The 19,703-nt window shown below is 44.2% G+C and overlaps 1 protein-coding gene across 5 annotated transcripts in view; it reads left to right on the top strand.

The window, feature by feature from the left end:
• FLNB (filamin B) overlaps positions 1-19,703 on the top strand; it is an 88,931-nt gene that overhangs the window by 40,232 nt on the left and 28,996 nt on the right. For all 5 annotated transcript variants that reach the window (XM_030957074.1, XM_030957070.1, XM_030957073.1 and 2 more), the window contains exons 5-22: positions 1,348-1,596; positions 2,604-2,701; positions 3,577-3,724; positions 6,830-6,948; positions 7,683-7,760; positions 8,539-8,701; positions 9,978-10,175; positions 11,861-11,998; positions 13,118-13,244; positions 13,765-13,901; positions 14,273-14,466; positions 14,786-14,899; positions 15,404-15,547; positions 15,886-16,009; positions 16,275-16,435; positions 16,959-17,049; positions 17,287-17,456; positions 19,488-19,605. In XM_030957074.1, the coding sequence (XP_030812934.1) occupies positions 1,348-1,596; positions 2,604-2,701; positions 3,577-3,724; positions 6,830-6,948; positions 7,683-7,760; positions 8,539-8,701; positions 9,978-10,175; positions 11,861-11,998; positions 13,118-13,244; positions 13,765-13,901; positions 14,273-14,466; positions 14,786-14,899; positions 15,404-15,547; positions 15,886-16,009; positions 16,275-16,435; positions 16,959-17,049; positions 17,287-17,456; positions 19,488-19,605 (2,571 nt within the window). The remainder of the gene's footprint in view (positions 1-1,347; positions 1,597-2,603; positions 2,702-3,576; positions 3,725-6,829; positions 6,949-7,682; positions 7,761-8,538; positions 8,702-9,977; positions 10,176-11,860; positions 11,999-13,117; positions 13,245-13,764; positions 13,902-14,272; positions 14,467-14,785; positions 14,900-15,403; positions 15,548-15,885; positions 16,010-16,274; positions 16,436-16,958; positions 17,050-17,286; positions 17,457-19,487; positions 19,606-19,703) is intronic.

Here is a 19,703-nt window from a genome sequence, read left to right on the forward strand (position 1 = left end):
TGGTGGCATGAAAGAGAGTTTATACAGCTGTAATTGTCTTTACTCTAGCATATGCTGCAGGAGCTGGAGAGTAGACAGAAGTTTCCAGGTTACTTGTAACTTCTGTTAACTGAAAAGGGATTTCTGTAACAGTTTGCACTTGAAATGGAGGAAAGAACCAAAAAATGCTGTGCTGTAATATTCTGCTGGGAATAAGAGGAATTGTCAGCTGAGAGCATCCTGAAACATTGCAGAAGAGCTCTGATTTGTGTGAACTTGAAGAATTGGAGCTGTTGGCAGTGTAATACAGCCTGAGTAACAACTACAAGCTCAAAGGCAGGGAGGCGTGAGAAACGAAGCCCACGCCTCAAAATTTCAAGAGTTTAATAAGGGACAAATCAATAAAACAAAAGTAACAGAGGCATCCAGTGTGTGACTCATTAAAGCCGAAGTAACTTGCGCGTGAATTTGCAGAACTGTAGTGGTCACTTCACAAAGCCAAACTGATGCAGAAAGGCATCCTGCCCCTGCAGACTTTGCTTATGAAAATCTCATCTTGATACCTATCAACCTTAAACTTAGCTCCATAGTGTGTCTTAAAGCAGAACAGCAGCGTAGCCACTCTGGTGATGAATTTTTTTTAAGCTGGAGCACGATATGGAAAAGCCAAAGCTGGCTCTTCTTTAATGTAGCTCTGAATTTGCAGTGTGAAAGGATTGTGTCTTGTGTTATGGAGCAAAGGATTGTCCAGGGACTTCCACTGCCCACTTTGCTGATCGTACACAGATCTTGATATATCCAATACAGACCAATTCCAAACTCTGTATTTACTTGTCTTCACTACATAGCAGCACTTTATTTTATTCCCTACCATTTTTAAGGCAAATTATTGATTTGTGTGGGAGGCATGTTTCTGTATATAAATGGTGTTTCCTAAATGGTGCTTTTATCTATGCCCTGGAGTGTATCATGCCTATTGGGATGCTGGTTTTGTGACCTCCATCACATGCTGTTTGGCCTTTTTCATAAGATACAAATGCCATTACAAAATATGAGGTGGTACTTATCCAAATCAAAATACTAGAGATCTTAAACTGCCACTTCTCCTGCTGAAGGAGCAAGTGACAAATCATAAAGCTGAAGGACAAGTGACAACTGGAGAGCACTGAGTCGTTTGACTCCTCTCTTTTTGCCCTTTCTAATGCTTCCTGTGAGGAAGGGTGTCTCTACCTGAACAAATGCCTGCAAGTGCCCTGGGTCAGTTTTCTTGTCCTTGATTACCTGCATGAGTGCAGGCGCACTGTTTTAAAAACACACCTCTTTTCTTTAGAATGGCAGGTAATCAGTTGTATGTATTTTGTCTTCCAGATAGCAAAGCCATAGTTGATGGAAACCTGAAGCTGATCCTTGGCCTGATATGGACCCTTATCCTTCACTACTCCATTTCTATGCCAGTGTGGGAGGATGAAGGTGATGATGATGCAAAGAAGCAGACTCCTAAGCAGCGGCTGCTGGGCTGGATCCAGAACAAAATTCCTTACTTGCCAATCACAAACTTCAATCAGAACTGGCAGGATGGCAAAGCACTGGGTGCTCTTGTTGACAGCTGTGCTCCAGGTAAGTCCTTTGTTCTGATGGCCAGTGTTTTCCTTGCTTGATGTCATTATGGCTGCTCTTCCTATGGGAGAAGGTTTTTGCTGCTGAGCTTGAGACTGGAATGAGGCTTTCAAGAAAACCAAGAGAGTCCAAAGAGACCAGCTGCAGGAAGCAGCAAGTTGTAAACTTCTTGGCCAAGAGAAATTCTGGCCTGTAGCAGAATGTGTGATTGCATTATGGGAGGCACCACATCTAAGCTTTGTATTGGGTGCAAGGGACAAAGGCACAAATGCTGGCTCCTAAATGGAAGAAAGGATCGTTCCCACGGCAAGTGCCAACAACCTTTCAACTTCAGGGTGCAGTGGGAGACTTCATGTGTTCTCCTGTAGTAGGTTTGCAGAGGGAGCACAGAGCTCCCTAATTGAACACACTAATTGAAACTTCAATGTTTAGCAATCTGAGACTGAGCTGCTTGTGGCAAATTATTTGATGTAGTGTGAAAAAGGCAAAATTTCCTCACTTTTTTAATAAAACAGCCTTGCTAGTGGGATTACAGGTGCTCATCTAATGCAATCTAGGCTGCTGTGGCAAGCGGTTGAAATGTTCTTTGCCAAATATGCTGAAAGATAACCAGTGAAACAAAAAGGATGGTAGATGTATTTGTGCTAAATTTAGAGTGGTATCTTGCACAAGTTACCCAGAGAGATGGTAGATGTCCCATCATGGGAAACATTCAAGGTCAGGTTGCACAGAACTCTGTTGAAGATATCACTGCTCATTGAAGGGGGCGGTCTAGATGAGCTTTAAAGATTCTTTTCAGCCTAAACCATTCTATGACTCTACACTGATTGTTGCCTTAGAGTTGTTTCTGTAGGTAGCATGTGCTTGTCTTGTTTTGGCTTCTGCAAAGCTCTGAATGTCTTTCTGCAAAGCAGTGTAATGCAAGGGGATCTGGAGTTCATACTTGGTTTCTTCAGCTCGGGAAGCACCTTGGCAGATAGCACACAACAACTGAAATGTGCTTGCAGGTTTGTGCCCTGACTGGGAGAGCTGGGACCCAAAGAAGCCCGTGGACAATGCTCGGGAAGCCATGCAGCAGGCAGATGACTGGCTGGGTGTGCCACAGGTAAGGCCACCAACCTTGGGCTGCCTGTGGGGAGCGCAGTGGCCAGCTTTGGTCTTGTGACTAGCTGGAGTTTACACTGAGGAAAGCAGGTGAAGCTGCTTGGATGCTTTGAAAAGTTACTCTTAACTCATGTAGAGTTGCCTGAGAAAGGGTGCACTGTAATGAAACACACTATTACATTTCAGAGCTCTGGTTGTATTTGTGTAGGTGTCTCTGCTGAAGACAGCTGCTGTTGCAGCATGTAAGGTAGGAGGTAAGGGCCTATGTGGTGGTGCCTGACATCTTAGTCCATGGAGTGAATTTGTTTTCCTACATTGAATTCCACAGAAGAAAAACGTACTGGCTTAGGAAATCACCTGCGATGATAATGTTCAAACAGAGAGCAATATATTTACAAACTGGATTATTTTCATGCTGATAAAGTTGGACAGAATTCCAAAAGTCTCTGAAGCAGCTTGTACTGTGGAAGCAGGAGTCACAAGTTTTACTCTGCAAGCCTTGCAGTTCAGAACTGTTGCATACAGGATTATGAATTACTAACTTTTTCAGTATCAATTATCCCCATGTCACTTTCCAAGGGGAACATAACTGCTGTTCTCTTGCCTTGGTGCCATTAAGCTTGTTGCAGTCTCCTGAGAACCCCGTGTAATCAAGGCAGAAAAAGCCCCCAGACCACACTGGGATAATTATGAGCTTCTTGATTTTCTTGCCTGAGATAATATATGATGTTGTGTGTATCAAAGAGAAAATAAGTGTAAGAAATCCCATTAGCATGTGGGAGTTTTGAAATCTAAGTCTGTGTCATAGTTCTGTTTCTGTGTTGACCTGCGGTAACCAAGCACTGGTACAATATGCTTAATTGCACTGTCTTTCAGGTTATTACCCCTGAAGAAATTATCCACCCTGATGTGGATGAGCACTCTGTGATGACTTACCTGTCCCAGTTCCCCAAAGCCAAGCTGAAACCAGGAGCTCCTTTAAAACCTAAACTGAATCCAAAGAAAGCAAGGGCTTATGGCAAAGGTGAGGACTTGGTGAGCTGAAGCTGCACAGAGCAGTAACTCTTCAGAAGGCTGGGTGGGGTTTTCTGCTTATGTTGAACTTCAGACCTACTGTAACTAACTGACGTCAAAGTTTCACTTGTATACTCTTGGTGTGGTGCCTGGTTTCAGAAATACATGGATATAGTCCAGAAGGCACTCCTAGTTCTAACATGTAAATTTCCCAGTCTGAACCTGTTCTGCAAGCTGCCAGCCTCCCATCCACAGCTGGAAGAAGTAGCATGATATGGGGCTAAACAACCTTGGCGTGGAATTCAGGCCAGCAGTACTGCTGCAGATGGGTGATGATCTGACAGTGAATGTTTCTTGTGATAAAGCACTCGTTAAAAGAAGGAAAACCTCATCACCTCACTGTCTCTCTGGCAGGCTCTCTGTAGAGACAGTTTTCCATTTCCCAGGCTTGATGTGTGTTAGAGTGGGGTAATTCTAAATTACTTACTTGAATTGATTGATAGTGTTGAATACTTTGCACATGTACAAAGATGGGTTGGTAGCCCTTGAGACATTAAATAGTGCTGAGCCTTTGTTAGAAAGGCTGTATTTACTGATTGGAAGGACTGAAGGCTGAATTCGCTGATTATCCGTAGATGCTTAAGCAATTGTAGATATGTGTAGGCATTCTTATTTTTAACTGACCTTTTCAATTGGTAATTTCATATAACTATGGATGAGGTTCTATTCTAGATTGGAGCACAGTCACAACTGAATAAGTAACAGATTTTTACCTTTAATATGGTTGGCATGTTGGAAGACATCTCTTCAGCATTACACTTGGCTCTCCATTCCACCTTTTTTTTTGCATCTGTGGGCTGCTGTTAATCCTTCAAGATTTTTAGAATGAGTATGTTTCAGAATTGGGTGTACAAGAGTGAAATGGAAAGAAACAAGACTTTCCTTATTTTTTTTCTGGTTTTCTTATTTGCCTGAAGTTTTTAAAAATTGATTTTCCATTGAAACATAACTAGTGGAATGAAGGGACATGGACTTTATTTATGCACTTAAGAGCAGTTGCTACAGTCAGAGTGGGTTTAGCACCTATCCAGCTTGGGGGTTGATGTTCTTTGTTGGTGCCTTCCACAGCAAACCACAATACACAGACACATTTTTCAGGCCCCAGATGTGTAAACGACTGATCAGCCTGCCTCAGTCTGTCAAGTCTGGCTTTAGTCATGTTTTTATTCATTCAAGAACTGGAATTACTTTGTCTGCTTTCATGTGTCTCTGGAGCCTATGTAATGAAAATTGCTTTAGAGTGAGTGGCTCTTCTTGAAAGATAGATGCTTTCATTAAGTTAATTGCCAAAACAGAGTCACTAAATATACTAATTGATAATTCTGACTGCTAAGATATGTTGGAACTGGAACGTGACTCCAGCAAGGGGCTCAGTCCTTGACTGAGCAGGGTCTTTTGGACAGGTGAGAAACAGGTTTTCATGCTTCCAGAAAAAGATGACTGTCAAGTGCAAAGTGGGTCAGTCTTAGCTCTTTTTATTATCCTTTTTCATGTAAGCTCTTCATAAGCTCCCAGCAAGAGTCTTAGCGTAGCACACCACTCTGAGCGCCATGAGGATTTGTGCTGAGGACAACCATGTGTAGAGCTGGTGTGAAATGAGCCTGCAGAGGGGATGTACAGAGTTGTGTAGGTCATCAGTGCTGAACTAGGAGTTCTCATTTAACCATCCAAAGCAGGCCACTGATAAGATAGTAAAATCTAGACAAATGAAGTCTAGGCTAAGAAAGTGCTGTAACTAATGGTGTCCTGGCTGAAATTGTCTTCAGAGGAGGATAATCAATCCTTCTTGTGCTTGCAGAAGGTGTGATACTTAACTTGAATGCCATGTCCTAATGCTTGTGAGATGGACTGGAGAGACACAGAGCAAATTCGTAGCAGTTTCAGCTGGATGATAATCTAGGGCTTAGTTTGAAAGAATGAATATGTCAATTGTTAACACCTTATCAGAATGCTCAGATTTCCTAGCAAAAACATGGTCTTCCTTGCATTACTCTCAAGTTACTGTTTTCTGAAGATAAACAAGTTCAGGAATTCTGTTCACTACCACTTCCTTTACAATCTATCAGACGTTGCACTTTCCACTAATTGTGCTATGAAGCTGTAATGCCCACGGTTTTATGAATCAGCCAAGGAGAAATTGCCTTGGACGGAATGGTATGGATGTGTTTGGGCTGGTCTGGAATCTGCAACTTTGGGAAGTTCTTCCACCCACTCAGTCTGACACCACCATGACAGATGTCATGACCTGGGACTGTGTACAGGGAGATGATGAAGCCCTGCTGGTAAATGCATGCTGTAGCAGGCCCTGTGCTGGGGAATAAGGAAATTGATTAAAAGTTAAGTGGAAACCACATGGAGTAGCGAGATTTTAACTGTTTTAAGAGGTTCCTGCATGCCATTTGTACAGTGTACATTCTGGCCAGGTAGTCTGAGCAGATTTCAAAGGATAGTAAATCTGAGCAGTATCTGTACTGCTGGATTTTGAAAATGGAGTAGGATGGGGCAGTACAGGTAAAAATTGTCTTGCTTAAAGTAAGTCTTTTTCTCTTGGCTCTAGAGTAATGGCTTCACCTAAAGGCTTCCCAGAATTTCTCTCCTGCCTCTCTAGTCGCTTGTCCTGTGGTGCAGCACACTTAAATGTTTAACTGTGTGAAGAGAGCAGCTCCTAAAGAGCAGCTAATGCACATATCCCACTTGCTGTCAGCATCAGCCCTACACTTGCCAGCAGTGGGAGTGACCCTCAGTACCTGTCAGGGTAACTGGTTTTCACCTGAATCCAGCTAGCAGCTGGGTTCCTGACTTGGTCAGAGATTGTAAGATGAGTCGAGTGCCGATGGTTCAACCAATTTTTAAAAATACTTGTATTGTAAGGGAAGGCCTTATTGTAAGAATCATGCTGTGGGCAGAGGGTAAACACATGATGTGCAAAAGTCTGGGGAAACTGATTCTGATGGCTCACAAGGGAGAATGGGTTGGACAGCCTTTGAGCAGCCTCCAAACTGTCTTCCAGGTTTTGTGCCAGCAGCTAATGTGCTGTTCTGTATTTGTCTCACAGGGATTGAGCCTCATGGGAACATGGTGAAGCAGCCTGCCATTTTCACAGTGGACACCATCAGTGCTGGGCAGGGTGACCTGATGGTCTTCATAGAAGATCCAGAAGGAAACAGAGAGGAGGTATGTACGTTAAGTGTCTTGTATGGAAAAGTCAGATTGGTCTGAACGCTGTAGTTTTTGCGGTAACCTTCATCTTTCACAAGTGAGTTCTTGACAAATAAGTAATCTAAAAAGAAATTGCAAAATACCGCTTATCTAAAGTGCAAGAAGCCTCAAGCTTTTCTTCATAATTGCCTTGAAAAACAGTCACTACCTGCAACTAAGCAACACAGCTCCAGTGTCCAGTAGTTGCAGAGCTTTAGCATGACTGGCCAAGTACACTCTGACCTGCTTTTAGATAACATACATCAGTAAATCACTGTCTGCATTTACTCATTCTACAAGAATGGCTAAAGCAACTATTTAGATGCCATGAATCATTTTGAGTTAAAATGCTGGTTTTAATGTTTATAGAAACTTCTCATCCAAGTGTTCCACTTGATCATGTTACAGCATTCCAGAGAAATACAGCTGTACATTGGACTTACTGTCTCCTCACTCTTGGCCTGCCTCAATACAGCAATTAACAGCAAAGGAAAGGACTGGGTTGGGAAGAAGGTGGCTTGATTCCCCTCTTGTAAAGACAAAACCAATGGGATTTTTTCCATGTGAGAAGAGGGGGATAGCAAGGATTCGTGCTCTCACAGCAACAAGAATCTAACAGTGCTGACTCTGGAAATAGATTGCAGTATCAGTAAAGAGTTCAGCTGGCGTGTGTAGGCACAGCTTGACAAGGGATGTGTTTTCTCTCCTAGGCAAAGATAACGCCATCCAGTGACAAAAACAAAACCTACTCAGTACAGTATGTTCCAAGGGTTACTGGACCTCACAAGGTGAGTTTTATGTCAATAACCAGTATTCTCTTGCTAGACACATTGCTCTGCTGGTTGTTAACATGAGCCCCTGAGGGCCCCCTATTCACTAATGGGCAAGAGCCACCTCAGGCATCCTGAAGAAAAGTTCAATTGATGTGGCCTTAGTTCTCCATCTGGCTTTTGGGCTGCTCCCATTGCAAGGGGGAAAGAAGTGTGTGTTGGGAGAAAGTACATTTGTGTTTGGGTATCAAGTGCTACAGCTGGGCCACTTTGTGCAACTCAAAAAGACAGTTTTGTGGGTTGTCACAAGAGATGCAGATGAAAACAGCAGGTTGTTTCTATAAGGTATCTCTTTGCTCATAGTACTGTACACTGTAGGGATTTTGCAGAGAAGGATTCTCTCCCTTTGTCCCTGGATGCCCGTAGTCACAGGTTTATGATGGATGATCCTGTTGCTTTGACACTTCCTAGGGTGGCTGGTCCCCACAGCCAGCCTGAAAAGATAAAATGCAAGTTCTGCTGCCACTTTATTGCTGGATGGAGATCCACCTTGTATTGGCACATACTGATTCAAGCTTCCATGCTGGTGTGCCTGACTCTAATCAATGGAACTTTAAGAAGGTGGCAGCAGTTAGCATGGGTCTGATGAGGGTTGTGGGATGGATGTTCCCTCACCTCTGAGGGAAAGAGTCTTTGTGTTAGGAATGCAGGTGCTTGACCCTGCGCTTGGCTTTATGGTGGTGATCTGAGCTCTGCCTCTGCCTGATGGGTCCAAGCTGATGCTGTCTGTCCCTAGGTTTCAGTCCTGTTTGCTGGGCAGCACATCTCGAAGAGCCCGTTTGAAGTGAATGTTGACAAAGCCCAGGGAGATGCAAGCAAAGTGACAGCAAAAGGACCAGGACTGGAGGCAGCAGGGAACATTGCCAATAAACCTACCTACTTTGACCTCTACACAGCAGGTAAGCAGGCTGAGTGATGATGGAAATCCTGCAGTGTCCTCAAATGTGAGAACCTAAGGCCTTGGAGAAATAGCTGTAAGGTGGATGAGGATTTGTAGCTCCATCAAACTCACGGGTGAAATAATAGCTGGGCGGCTCAGAAGGCTTCAGCTGTGTATGAAATACCTGAAGTGCAGAGCTGAGCTGCGGCAAGAGGATGCTAAGCCTGACCCAGAAATTTGCCATGAATTTGCTGGATGGTAGAAGTCAAGTTCCTGGCTGGTTTCTTTCCCCAACTCACTTAAAACAGGAATGTGACACGTTGAACATAAATGTGAAGGATAAACTGTGAGCCAACTGTAAACGTGTGGTGTGTTCTATATTTAGCTCTTCAGAAAGAACCTGCTGCAGTGCTACTTTGAGTTCATACTTCAATGATGAACTGGTTTCAACCTCTCTTGTAATTATTAGAGGGTTACTATCTTCATTAGGGCATCTTCATCACATTATTTGTTACCTGCTATTAGGCCAATGCTGTAGCCTAGAGGAATGAGTCAATAAGATGCTACAAATGTTAATTCATTTAGAACAATGTGAAACTACTTAGGGCAGTTACTTGTAGCATTTAAACACCAAAATATGCTGAGTAGCATATTTGAAATTGCCTTCTGCCTGAGGGATTTTAGGAATAAAATTGAATGTGGTTATGGTGAGGCAACTATTATGTTCAGCCTCTAATTGGGAGAGGGAGTGGTCTGAATCATGTAAAGACATGTCTGGCCTCTGAAAGTGTATAGAAAACTGTTTCTGTTGTATGATGAGTTGAATAAGATGTGAGAGGAGCAGGTGTCTGAACAGAAGTGAATACATGTAGTCCAGCAGGGAGAATCCTTGTCAGACCAGCATTCATTTGTCCAATCTCTTCATCTAAACCACTTCAAAGCTTGGGAGATTGAACTGACTGGTAAAGCTGTGGGCTGATATGCGAGAGAGATGCTACAGGGTGGTGTCCATAGGGTAACTAGGCTGTATGTATATTCAGTACTATGTTGTGAAACCCTGTGGCTGGAGCAGCAGAACCCTGTCAGTTTGACTTCATGGAATGCCACCATGCTGTCTTACCCACTTTCTGCTCAAATGTTTGATTGCTGTTCAGCAAAAGCTGAACACAGAGGCTGTGCTTAGAACTGGCATCAGAAGATGGCTGGCTGAGCCCAGACATCTGGTGGTGGTCTGAAACAGGGTGTCTGTTGCTGGTGGGGAAGCCAAGGCTCAGCTGGGCTTGTTTCCTTTGCAGGTGCTGGTGTGGGTGACGTGATTGTGGAAGTGGAGGATCCTCAGGGAAGAAGCCTTGCTGAAGTTGTAGTGGAAGACAAAGGCAACCAGGTCTACCGTTGCACCTATAAACCTGTTCAAGCTGGCCCTCACATTGTCAAAGTGACTTTTGCTGGGGAGGCAATTCCCAAAACTCCTTGCACTGTTCTCATTGGAGAGGGTATGTTTTTTAAAAATGCATATAAATGTAGATGGGCATTTTTCTCCTTTGATGTGATCACAGAATATGCTTGGATCATGCCTTTGATATTCTCTGTACCTTTTAACATCTTGGTCCTGTTTCAGTGGGTCACCTGAGTACTCTCGGGATAAACCAGTGCTCTCTAACAGTAATATGGCTTTTGTTGCTAGTTTCCTTTCTGCCTAGACTTACAAATGTTAAGCTGCCCTTTGAATTTTTTTGTTATTTATCCAGCTATGCAGTGTCTTGCTGTTTTCCACCCTTGTTCCTCAAATGACTGTATTTACTGTTTCCCTCCTTAATGGACACCTAATTTGCTTTCTGTTCCATCCTTACCTGCTCCTATGCTTTTAGATCTCTGCTCATCTCTCCTGAGCTACCCTCCATTTGTGGAATTTTGGACTTCACTGCTAATGGCTTCATAGTTGGTAAGAGGTGTGCAGGATGCTCTGTCATGTTTGCTCTTTGTAAGCTTCTAGCCTGCAGCTTGTCCCAGCCAAAAGGATTTTTGGTTTTGTTGGGGTTGGGGAGGAAAGTTGTAAACGAACTGAAGCTTTGTGTGACCCAGTCAGTGAAACTGGCTTAACCACAAGCTGCCTGACGCAGCTGTGTGAGTGCTCTGCAAGCTGTTCCCACTCCACGTCAGCCACGCTCCTGTGTGTTCCCACTGAGCTTTCAGAGCTGGCAGATGCCACACAATCCCCACTCACACCAGCCAGGGTAGGACACGGGGTGATGCTGGCTGCTGCAAGGGTGAGGGGAAAACCTGTAAGCTGTTGTATAATGAGTGAAAACCTAACAAGCTGCTTGGCAGACTTGTGCTCCTGCTGTAAGCACGGCATGCTTGAGGAAAATGCGTGTTTGGTTTACGGTGCTGGGAAGCTGTGGTTGTTTGTAAGTCTCTTCAAACCTCTCAGGTCTTTGGCGTTGAAAACCTCATGACAGCTGGGATTGTGTAATGAAAACTATTCCTAAGTGCACAAAATTTCTGTAGCCAGTCTGCAGGCCCCGAAAAGTGCTCAGAGTAAAGAGGCCAAGATAAGCCTAAGCCATGTGTAACCCTCCTGCCCCACCCTGCTTCAGGCTGCAGAGGGCTTGGTGACTTTGCTTCTGTGAAAGTGTGAACTGTGACAAGCATGGGGGGTTTGATGTGACATCTTTTAATGAAGCACAGGCAAAACTCAGCTTTGCTAATAGCAGTTATCCCAGTCATGTGCTTCTGAAAGACCAGCAGAATAATACTGTTCACTGGGACTTATCTGCAAAAGGGACCCTTCACCCTACACTGCAGTGGGCCTCAATGCAAAAGGCATCAGGTTGTGTCTGTGGCAAATATCTCTATGTGATAGCTATGTAAAAGCCTTGTATTAATAAGTGGCATTGAATTGGAAAGCAGAAAGGCTTCAGTGTTTGCAGTCATTCTAAAAAATGGTCTTGGATGGGGTCAGTGTTGCCTGGTGGCACTCACTGCTACTGCCTAAAAGCCAGGGGGCATAGACAGCAGCCGGGCAGATTCACATCTGTCTGCCTTAATGCTGTAACCTTCTGCTGAAAGCCAAGCTGTGGTTGCCCTGAGTCAATGTTAAACTGAAGGTTGTCCCAGGCTGGCTAGGCTGGGTATGTTGAGATCAGAGACAGTGGTAATGCCTGAAGTTCCTTTGCAGCCTGCAACCCCAGCGCATGCCGTGCCACTGGTCGAGGTCTGCAGCCCAAGGGTGTCCGTATCAGGGAGACGGCCGACTTCAAGGTTGATACCAGAGCAGCAGGGAGCGGAGATCTTGGAGTGACTATAAAGGGACCAAGTGAGTGCTGGGGTAAATCTGTGCTGTGCATGTGTTTTGGAGAAGGGGGAGGAGCAGAGCCTGGGAAAAGTAAGAGCAGGAAGAAGATGGTGTCCTGATGGAACTGATGGGATCTGTATAAAAAGCCAGACTTCAGAATGGTTTATTGGTGTCTTGTTGGGGAGGTTTTGATCTGGAGGGCTGAGTAAGGTTATATCTGGTTTTAGTTTCTTTCCATTTTAATGTATCAGTTAGCAAACAGAAAATCCATGCATCTGTCTGCTGTGACCTCCAAGCTTTATGGGTACACATTGCATCTTCATGCAATCTGTGGAAGCAAGTCACACACCATGGTCTCTGGCATGATGGAAATCCTGCTCTCATAAAGCTGGGAATGGCTCAAAGCAGTATTCCTGGTGGCACTAGCTGCTTAGGCACACAAGCAGAGGAGGAAAAGAGGCTGACAGAGACCATCTATGAGGATCCATCCCTGGGTCCCTTGGTCCTGAGCCCTGGATGTGGCCCTCTGCCTGGGAGGATGGGAGCACAGGGGCCGCTGGCTCATGTGGCCGCCAGCAGCAGTCCCTGTGTGGTATTCTGAGCCCGCCACCTCCCCCCGCCTAGGGCGGCATTCAAAGGTGCATTGTATTGCATTCACCTCCTCCACACACACAGAGCTCTGACTGTGTGGCTTCGTGAGGCTGGGGGGAAAAAAAGCAACAGACATATCAATGTAAATTTTAGCGTATTAAGCTTTTCTTCCTAAATTCTTCATCTTGAAGAAAATGAAAAGTAGGCATTCCCTGCATAGTTGTGGTTAAAAAGTCTGACAAATGTTAAGCTTTTTTGTTTTAACATATGACATGCATCATACTGCAGACTAAGAAAATAAAACACAAGGGAACTTATTAAGTCTGGTAACTTAAAATACTTTCTGCTGTATTTCTTCTGGAAGTGTTTGCTGTCTTTGTCCTAGAGGGCACATAGAACTAACTTCCCTTATAACCTGACCTTTTTTTTTCTGGTGGAAGAAATTTGTTCTTGCAAGCTAAAATAAATACTAGAAAACATGAACTTCTCTGAGTAATTGAAAGCAGGATGGAAACTGTTAAGTTCAATGCTGAATTGATCTTTCAACAGAGGGCTTGGAGGAGTTGGTGAAACAAAAAGGCTTTATGGATGGTATATATGCATTTGAATATTATCCAGCCACACCAGGGAAGTACGTTGTCACAATTACGTGGGGTGGGCAAAACATCCCAAAAAGGTGAGTCAAAAGTAGCTTTTGGGCATCTTTGTCCTTCAGTGGGTTGTGTAGTTGGTGGGCTTTTAAATCAACACTGACCTTTGAAGAAGCACTGGGGAGACAAGTTAGTTTTAACTTTTTATTTTTAACAGCCTGGTTTTGGGCTGCAGTGGCTTGACAAAGCTCTGAAGGGTGATTTGTGTCAGTCTTTCTAACACAAAATCGTGAATAAAAAACCTAATAAAACATGGTGGGTCATGCAGCTTGGACTTTGCTGTAAGATTTTGAAGGACTCTCTTATTTCAGTATCCACAGCTATAGCAAGCAGAGCAAGTATTTGACACTCAGGATTTGTGGTGGAAGATGGTGATGGGTTGGATGACATCCCTGCTAGAAAGACATTGCTGGGTGCTGTGCCACTACATGATAGCATCTTTAATTTGGAGAATTCAATGTAGACCCTCATTAAAATGCCCGAGGAAAAACACAGATGCTGTATTTGTCCCCATCTCTAATACCATGCTTTGTTTTTCTCTGGTAGCCCCTTTGAAGTTCAGGTGGGTCATGAAGCAGGTCCTCAGAAAGTGCGAGCCTGGGGACCAGGACTGCACGAGGGAGTTGTGGGCAAGTCGGCTGACTTTGTGGTCGAGTCCATTGGCACAGAAGTTGGTTCTCTTGGTATGTTACTTGACTGCGTTTCCCTGAAATATTTGTATCTTGCAGTGCTAGCAGCAAACTCATGAGAAACAATAGGTTTCCCAACAGTAAAAACCATGTCTGTAAGACATTGTGGTCTAAACACTAACATCCATAGTGTATCAAGGGCATGTCCTAGAGACAGGAGTGTGTGTGATGGAGAGTGTTACTCTGTGGTTTTGTAGGATGAGATCCAGAAGGGAATGATGGATGTATGATCTCCTGTACTGCTGAAGAAGGGTGACTGAGAGATCAGGCGTGTTTAAGGCTAACAAAAAGCTATTTGTGGAAGTGGTGTTAAATTAGTGGCCACCACAAACCTAACATGAGGAACCTACTTGTTCCTTTTTCAGGCTTTGCAATAGAAGGCCCTTCTCAGGCTAAAATTGAGTGTGATGACAAGAATGATGGCTCATGTGATGTGAAGTATTGGCCCAAAGAGCCTGGTGAATATGCTGTGCACATCATGTGTGATGATGAGGACATAAAAGACAGCCCTTACATGGCCTTCATTCGCCCAGCTTCAGGAGACTTCAACGCAGATAAGGTGAGGCACAGGAGTTCACCCATGGCACAGCATGTCTTGGATGTAACTACAGTAGAGATGTTTCTAAAGGATTCTGGTAGCAGACCCTTAAACTGCCTCTGCTTAAAGCTCTGAATTTGCCAAGATATTACCCAACCAGATACTCCCTGGCTTTTTTGAATAACACTGTTGTGGTTTTGATTTAATGTAATGAAAACTTGCTGAAGTAGTATCACATGCTTCATGGGGTTTGAGGAGGGGGCAGGTCTTCATACATAAATCACTTCGTTTTGTTTCTCTTTCTGAACTGCAAACTAATATTCTTGAGGTGCTCTTTTAGGTGAAGGCTTATGGCCCGGGCTTGGAGAGGACTGGCTGTATAGTGAACAATCCTGCTGAGTTCACAGTTGAAACCAAGGATGCTGGGAAAGCACCTCTGAAGATGTATGCACAGGTAAAAACCCAAAGGCAGCTGTGTGAAACTGCAGCAAAAGGACTTTAATACTGTTTAGAAAAATGACTTAAGTATTCCTACTCACTTACACACCACTTAATTCTGGACATGGGTAATTCAAGTCAAAGCTCTGTGCTTTGATCTGTGTAATGTAGTCAGGCAACAACTGAAGACAAAGTGGCTGCTCTGAAGTATATAAAGTACATGGCTTTGCTTCCTTACTTTGAAGCAAAGCAAAGTGTAATTTCCTTGAGTTGTCATTTGGAAGCACTGAAGTGTCTCTGAGCCTGTGAATTTTCTATGTGTTGTAGGATGGTGTATGAATGAGCAAGTGTTAGATGAGGAAGACTTGCAGCAGTGTAAATTGCATGTCTCTTCAGTATTTCTGAACTGCAGTTCTGGAGAAAAAAAAGCCTGACACATTTTGGAACAGTCTTGCGCTGTTCAAACTATGCAAACATTTTTGAAGTACCTGAACCTTCTGCTTGTATTACTGCTTTATAGGATGGAGAAGGAAACCCTATTGATATCCAGATAAAGAGCAAGCCTGATGGTGTGTTTGCCTGCTCCTATCTGCCAGTTAAACCAATCAAACATACGATTTCTGTTGTCTGGGGAGGAGCCAATGTGCCCAATAGCCCATTTAGGGTAAGTACAGAGATGAATAGTTCTTAGTTCTGGCCAAATAGGACATTGGTGCTCACGATTACTTGTTGGTACAACTAGGGTGATAAACCCCTCCTGTGGACTTCAAGGAGGTGTGCCCTTCTGCTTCATTTTTTTAGAAACCTATCCACTTGTATAAATCTTTCTGTTTTTACAAGCTCATGTGGTGGTCTCTTATCAGCCCAGCTGCAGCCTGGGCGATTTGGGGCCGTTCTTTTGTGTCTGTTATCCTGTAGCTCCTCTCCAAGCAATGCTCTGACTTGGCTGTGATCTCAAGTGCAACAGAGATGGGTAATTCTGACCCTTGTGAATTTGTGTAGGTTCTTATAGGTCAAGGGAGTCATCCTCAGAAAGTCAAAGTGTTTGGACCTGGTGTGGAGAGGACTGGCCTGAAGGCAAGTGAGCCGACCCACTTCACTGTGGACTGCACAGATGCAGGAGAAGGTAAAAGCAGGCTGGGCTATTCTGTGGTATTAGAATCACAGGTCATGCAAGGAGGGGATAATGTGGGGATAGTGTACTGTTCCATGCTGGCTTTCTTTATTTAGTGGAAAAGCCTTGGGAAGCAGAAGATTGCAGTGAATTGTGTTCTGATCTGTTACGTCAGTTAACATGGTGACTCAGACAGCTAGAAGGGGGGAATGGTCTGGCTGTTTGGCTGGCAATGTCTGTGCTGTCCAGTAGCAAAACCTCCACTTGCTTTTCCTAGGTGATGTCAGTGTTGGAATTAAGTGTGATGCTCGTGTGGTCAGCAGTGAGGAGGAGGACATAGATTTCGACATCATCCACAACGCTAATGATACATTCACAGTGAAATACTCACCACCTGCTGCCGGGCGCTACACTATTAAAGTGCTTTTTGCAGGAGAGGTTTGTAATCTTCATTTTGCAGCCTGATGTTTTGAGAATCTCTTTCTCTGCTCTTTGATCACCATGCATTTGCCAGTTCACAGCTGGCTCTTTCCACATCAGCTCACATGCACTTGGTTTGGTGACTGTTTCTATAGCAATGTAAAAAATGGAAATTTCTTTTGTAATAATTGCATGTATGCAAGTGAGAGGAGTTGGTTGAAGTTTGTGTAATGTGTTGGACTGGCATAATGAATGTGATCTCCATGATGGGATAAGGCTGCCTTCTAAAGGTAAAAAACCTAAGTGGCTTTTCAAGGAAAATAGGGGAAAAAATTTTTCCTTAAAAATAAAAAACAGAGAGAGACAAACTTCCAGGTGTTAACTTTGCCCTATATTTTGAGTTATACTAATCAGTAAGGCAATGTTTAAGTGAGGTGAAATTTTACTCAAGGTGTTGGAATTAGAGCAGAATTATCTTAAAACTATTATCTGTTTAGTGAAGAGTGACCTGGTTATTTTTGGAATTGTGTTTCTGTTGCAGGAAATTCCTGCCAGCCCATTCAGAGTTAAGGTGGACCCCTCACACGATGCCAGTAAAGTGAAAGCTGAAGGACCTGGGCTGAACAAAACTGGTAAGAGCTGGGTTCACGTAGTGTGACCAATACTGGATCCTGAGGAGCTGTTGCAGGATGGTCACAGCCTGGCTGAGCATTACTGGGATGCAGCAGCAGGGTGGGGTGTCAGGCAGTTGCAAACAATGCTTTTCCCTTGATATTTTGCTTGGCTGGGCTTTATTGGTACTGAATGCTTCTTGAGGAGAGTTTCTCTGTGTGAGCTGTGTGTAAATAAGAACTAACATTTTTCTTCAGGTGTGGAAAGTGGCAAACCAACACACTTCACTGTGTTCACCAAGGGAGCTGGAAAAGCACCACTGGATGTGCAGTTCAGCAGCTCAGTGCCAGGAGAGGCAGTGATGGATCTGGATATCATTGACAACTATGACTATTCCCACACTATTAGGTACACGCCCATACAGCAGGTATGTCCAACTCCTGTAGTGGTACAGGAGTGAACAACTTGTGTTGCTGTAGTGCAGTGACCTCCCTCCCTAGTACCTGTGCACTGAGGAAAAAGCAGAAAAAACTTGCCAGGGTATCTTGTTCCCCAGAATCCCTAATGCCTGCAGTGCAGTTGGAGTTGGAAAGCAATAATGCAATTTTTCTGGTGTAGTTATTGATAGCTTGCCATTGTTTTCTTTTCTATGGCAAGGAGAGATACTGATGCAGTAGCACACAGCTCACATCATCATTCCATACCTTATCAGTTGAAGAAGAAAGGTGGCAAACCTTCCTAGACTCCACATTGGAGCTGACTGCTGCCCCAGCTGCTGCAGTCCTGCAGAGCTGAGGTTGTGGTGTGCTGCCTGTCAGCTGCTGGTGTCAAAGGAGCTGGAGTGCAAACCAGAGCAGGCACAAAAAGAAGAGTTTGGGTGAAGCTGCACTAGTTCCCAGTAGGCAAGTGATGAAGTTAGTGCCTTTCTAGCAGCACCATTAAAGAGCTGAAAGTGGAAGCTCCTAATAGCTAGAAGTATTTTCCTTACACTGTACTTGTATGTTTGTAAAGGGCCTCTAAACACCAGAATGCCCAAGTCTTGTATTTTTGAGGATGTAGGTCCTCTGCTGCTGAGATGGAAGTGCTTTGCTACTCTTGTTCTCCTGAACAACCAAATGTGCTACTAGGTCATCTGCCCCAGCTTCCTTGAGTGGAGCTATGTAAAAGTGAACTGATAAGGAAAACTGCAGTATTATTTAACTGATAATGCTGGTTCAGAGTTCTTGGAAGCACCGTAGAGCTAACGTTTGTTTTTCGATAAAGCAGTTGCATGATCTCAGGATGTGGCTGGCGTGCCTGTTTGGAGAGGCTTTGGCTTGTTTAGTCAGGCTTGGTATGCAGAAGGGAGAACTCCTCTGTACTCCATGTGTTCATGAGCAGTACCAGATTTCTGTGCTTCACCTGAAAATCACTGGTGAAACAAGCCAGGTTTTCCACTTGAGTCTTCCATCTGGAGAAGTACCATGGGTCATGGAAGCGCTGTGGGCTTACAGGAACGCTCACAGATAGCAGTGGCAGGAGAGCAGCGGTTAAGAGATGAAAATAGGGTGCTCAGTAATTACAGTAGCCTTGTTGTCCCTCCATGCTGTGAGCACATGTGTCTTTCCTGGACCCTGTCCTACTCAGGTTCCTAAGCAGTAGTTTATGAATGAGACTGTGGACTTCGCAGAGCAGGGGAAGGATGGAATAGGTAGTTAAATTCCTGAGGGACAGCGTCAGTTGCAGAGCAGCCTTGGTTTAATGCTGTTTATTTGGTCTTATCTATCTTGTGGTGTTGCTACAGCTACCCGTGTGTGTGTTTTCTAAAAACAACCAAAAATAATCATGGAAGCTATTCACTAGCTTGCATGAAACATCCATGATTATTTCACTTGGGAGCAGAACCAGCCAAGAGTGAAAAGTAAGCAAACAGTGAATATAGCTAAAATATGGACTGCGGTAGGAGAGAATAAAAGGAACACACATCATGGGCTGGAGCTTGCCGTGGCTGTGCAGCATTCCAGCCAAAATACACAAGAGCATTAATCTTTCTGACTTGTAGAGCTTAAACCCCTAGTATTTCAGATGCTGTAATAATATGGCCTCTTTGCAGTCTTAGCTTTGGCCCTCTCCATGTGGTGGAAGGGGATACCTGGTCTGGAGCAGTGGGACATTCATTCGGCTGTCGGGTCTGAGCTCTGGGGGCTGGGAGCCAGCCTGAGCTGGAGGCTTTGCCAGGCAGCTTGAATATAGTCTAATTGAATGTTGGAAACAACTGTCTTTTTTGGTCTTCCTGTATTAAATAAAAACCATTTAGTACTTTGAAGAGCTGCAGTAGCATGAGCTTTAGTGTCCATAAACCAGTAAGTTTGGCTGTGGCCAGATAAAATAGATTAGTTGATGTGGTTATGTACTGCTTGGGTGTTGGTGTGTCTGTGTGAAGTGAGGAACTGAGCTAACATGTAAATTCTCCAACTAGGGTCCAATGAAGGTTCTGGTAACTTATGGTGGTGATCCTATCCCTAAAAGCCCTTTCACAGTGGGCGTTGCTGCTCCTCTAGACCTAAGCAAAGTTGTAGTCAATGGACTCGAAAACAGTAAGTACCTGTGGGCTGGAAGCCTCTGAAGGGTCTCGGGAGTCTGGATGATAGCCAACATGTCCTGCTGGAACAGGAGCAGGCAAAACTTGCTACAG

This window comes from Camarhynchus parvulus, chromosome 12 (genome assembly GCF_901933205.1).
Source record: "Camarhynchus parvulus chromosome 12, STF_HiC, whole genome shotgun sequence".
Lineage (NCBI taxonomy): Eukaryota > Metazoa > Chordata > Aves > Passeriformes > Thraupidae > Camarhynchus > Camarhynchus parvulus.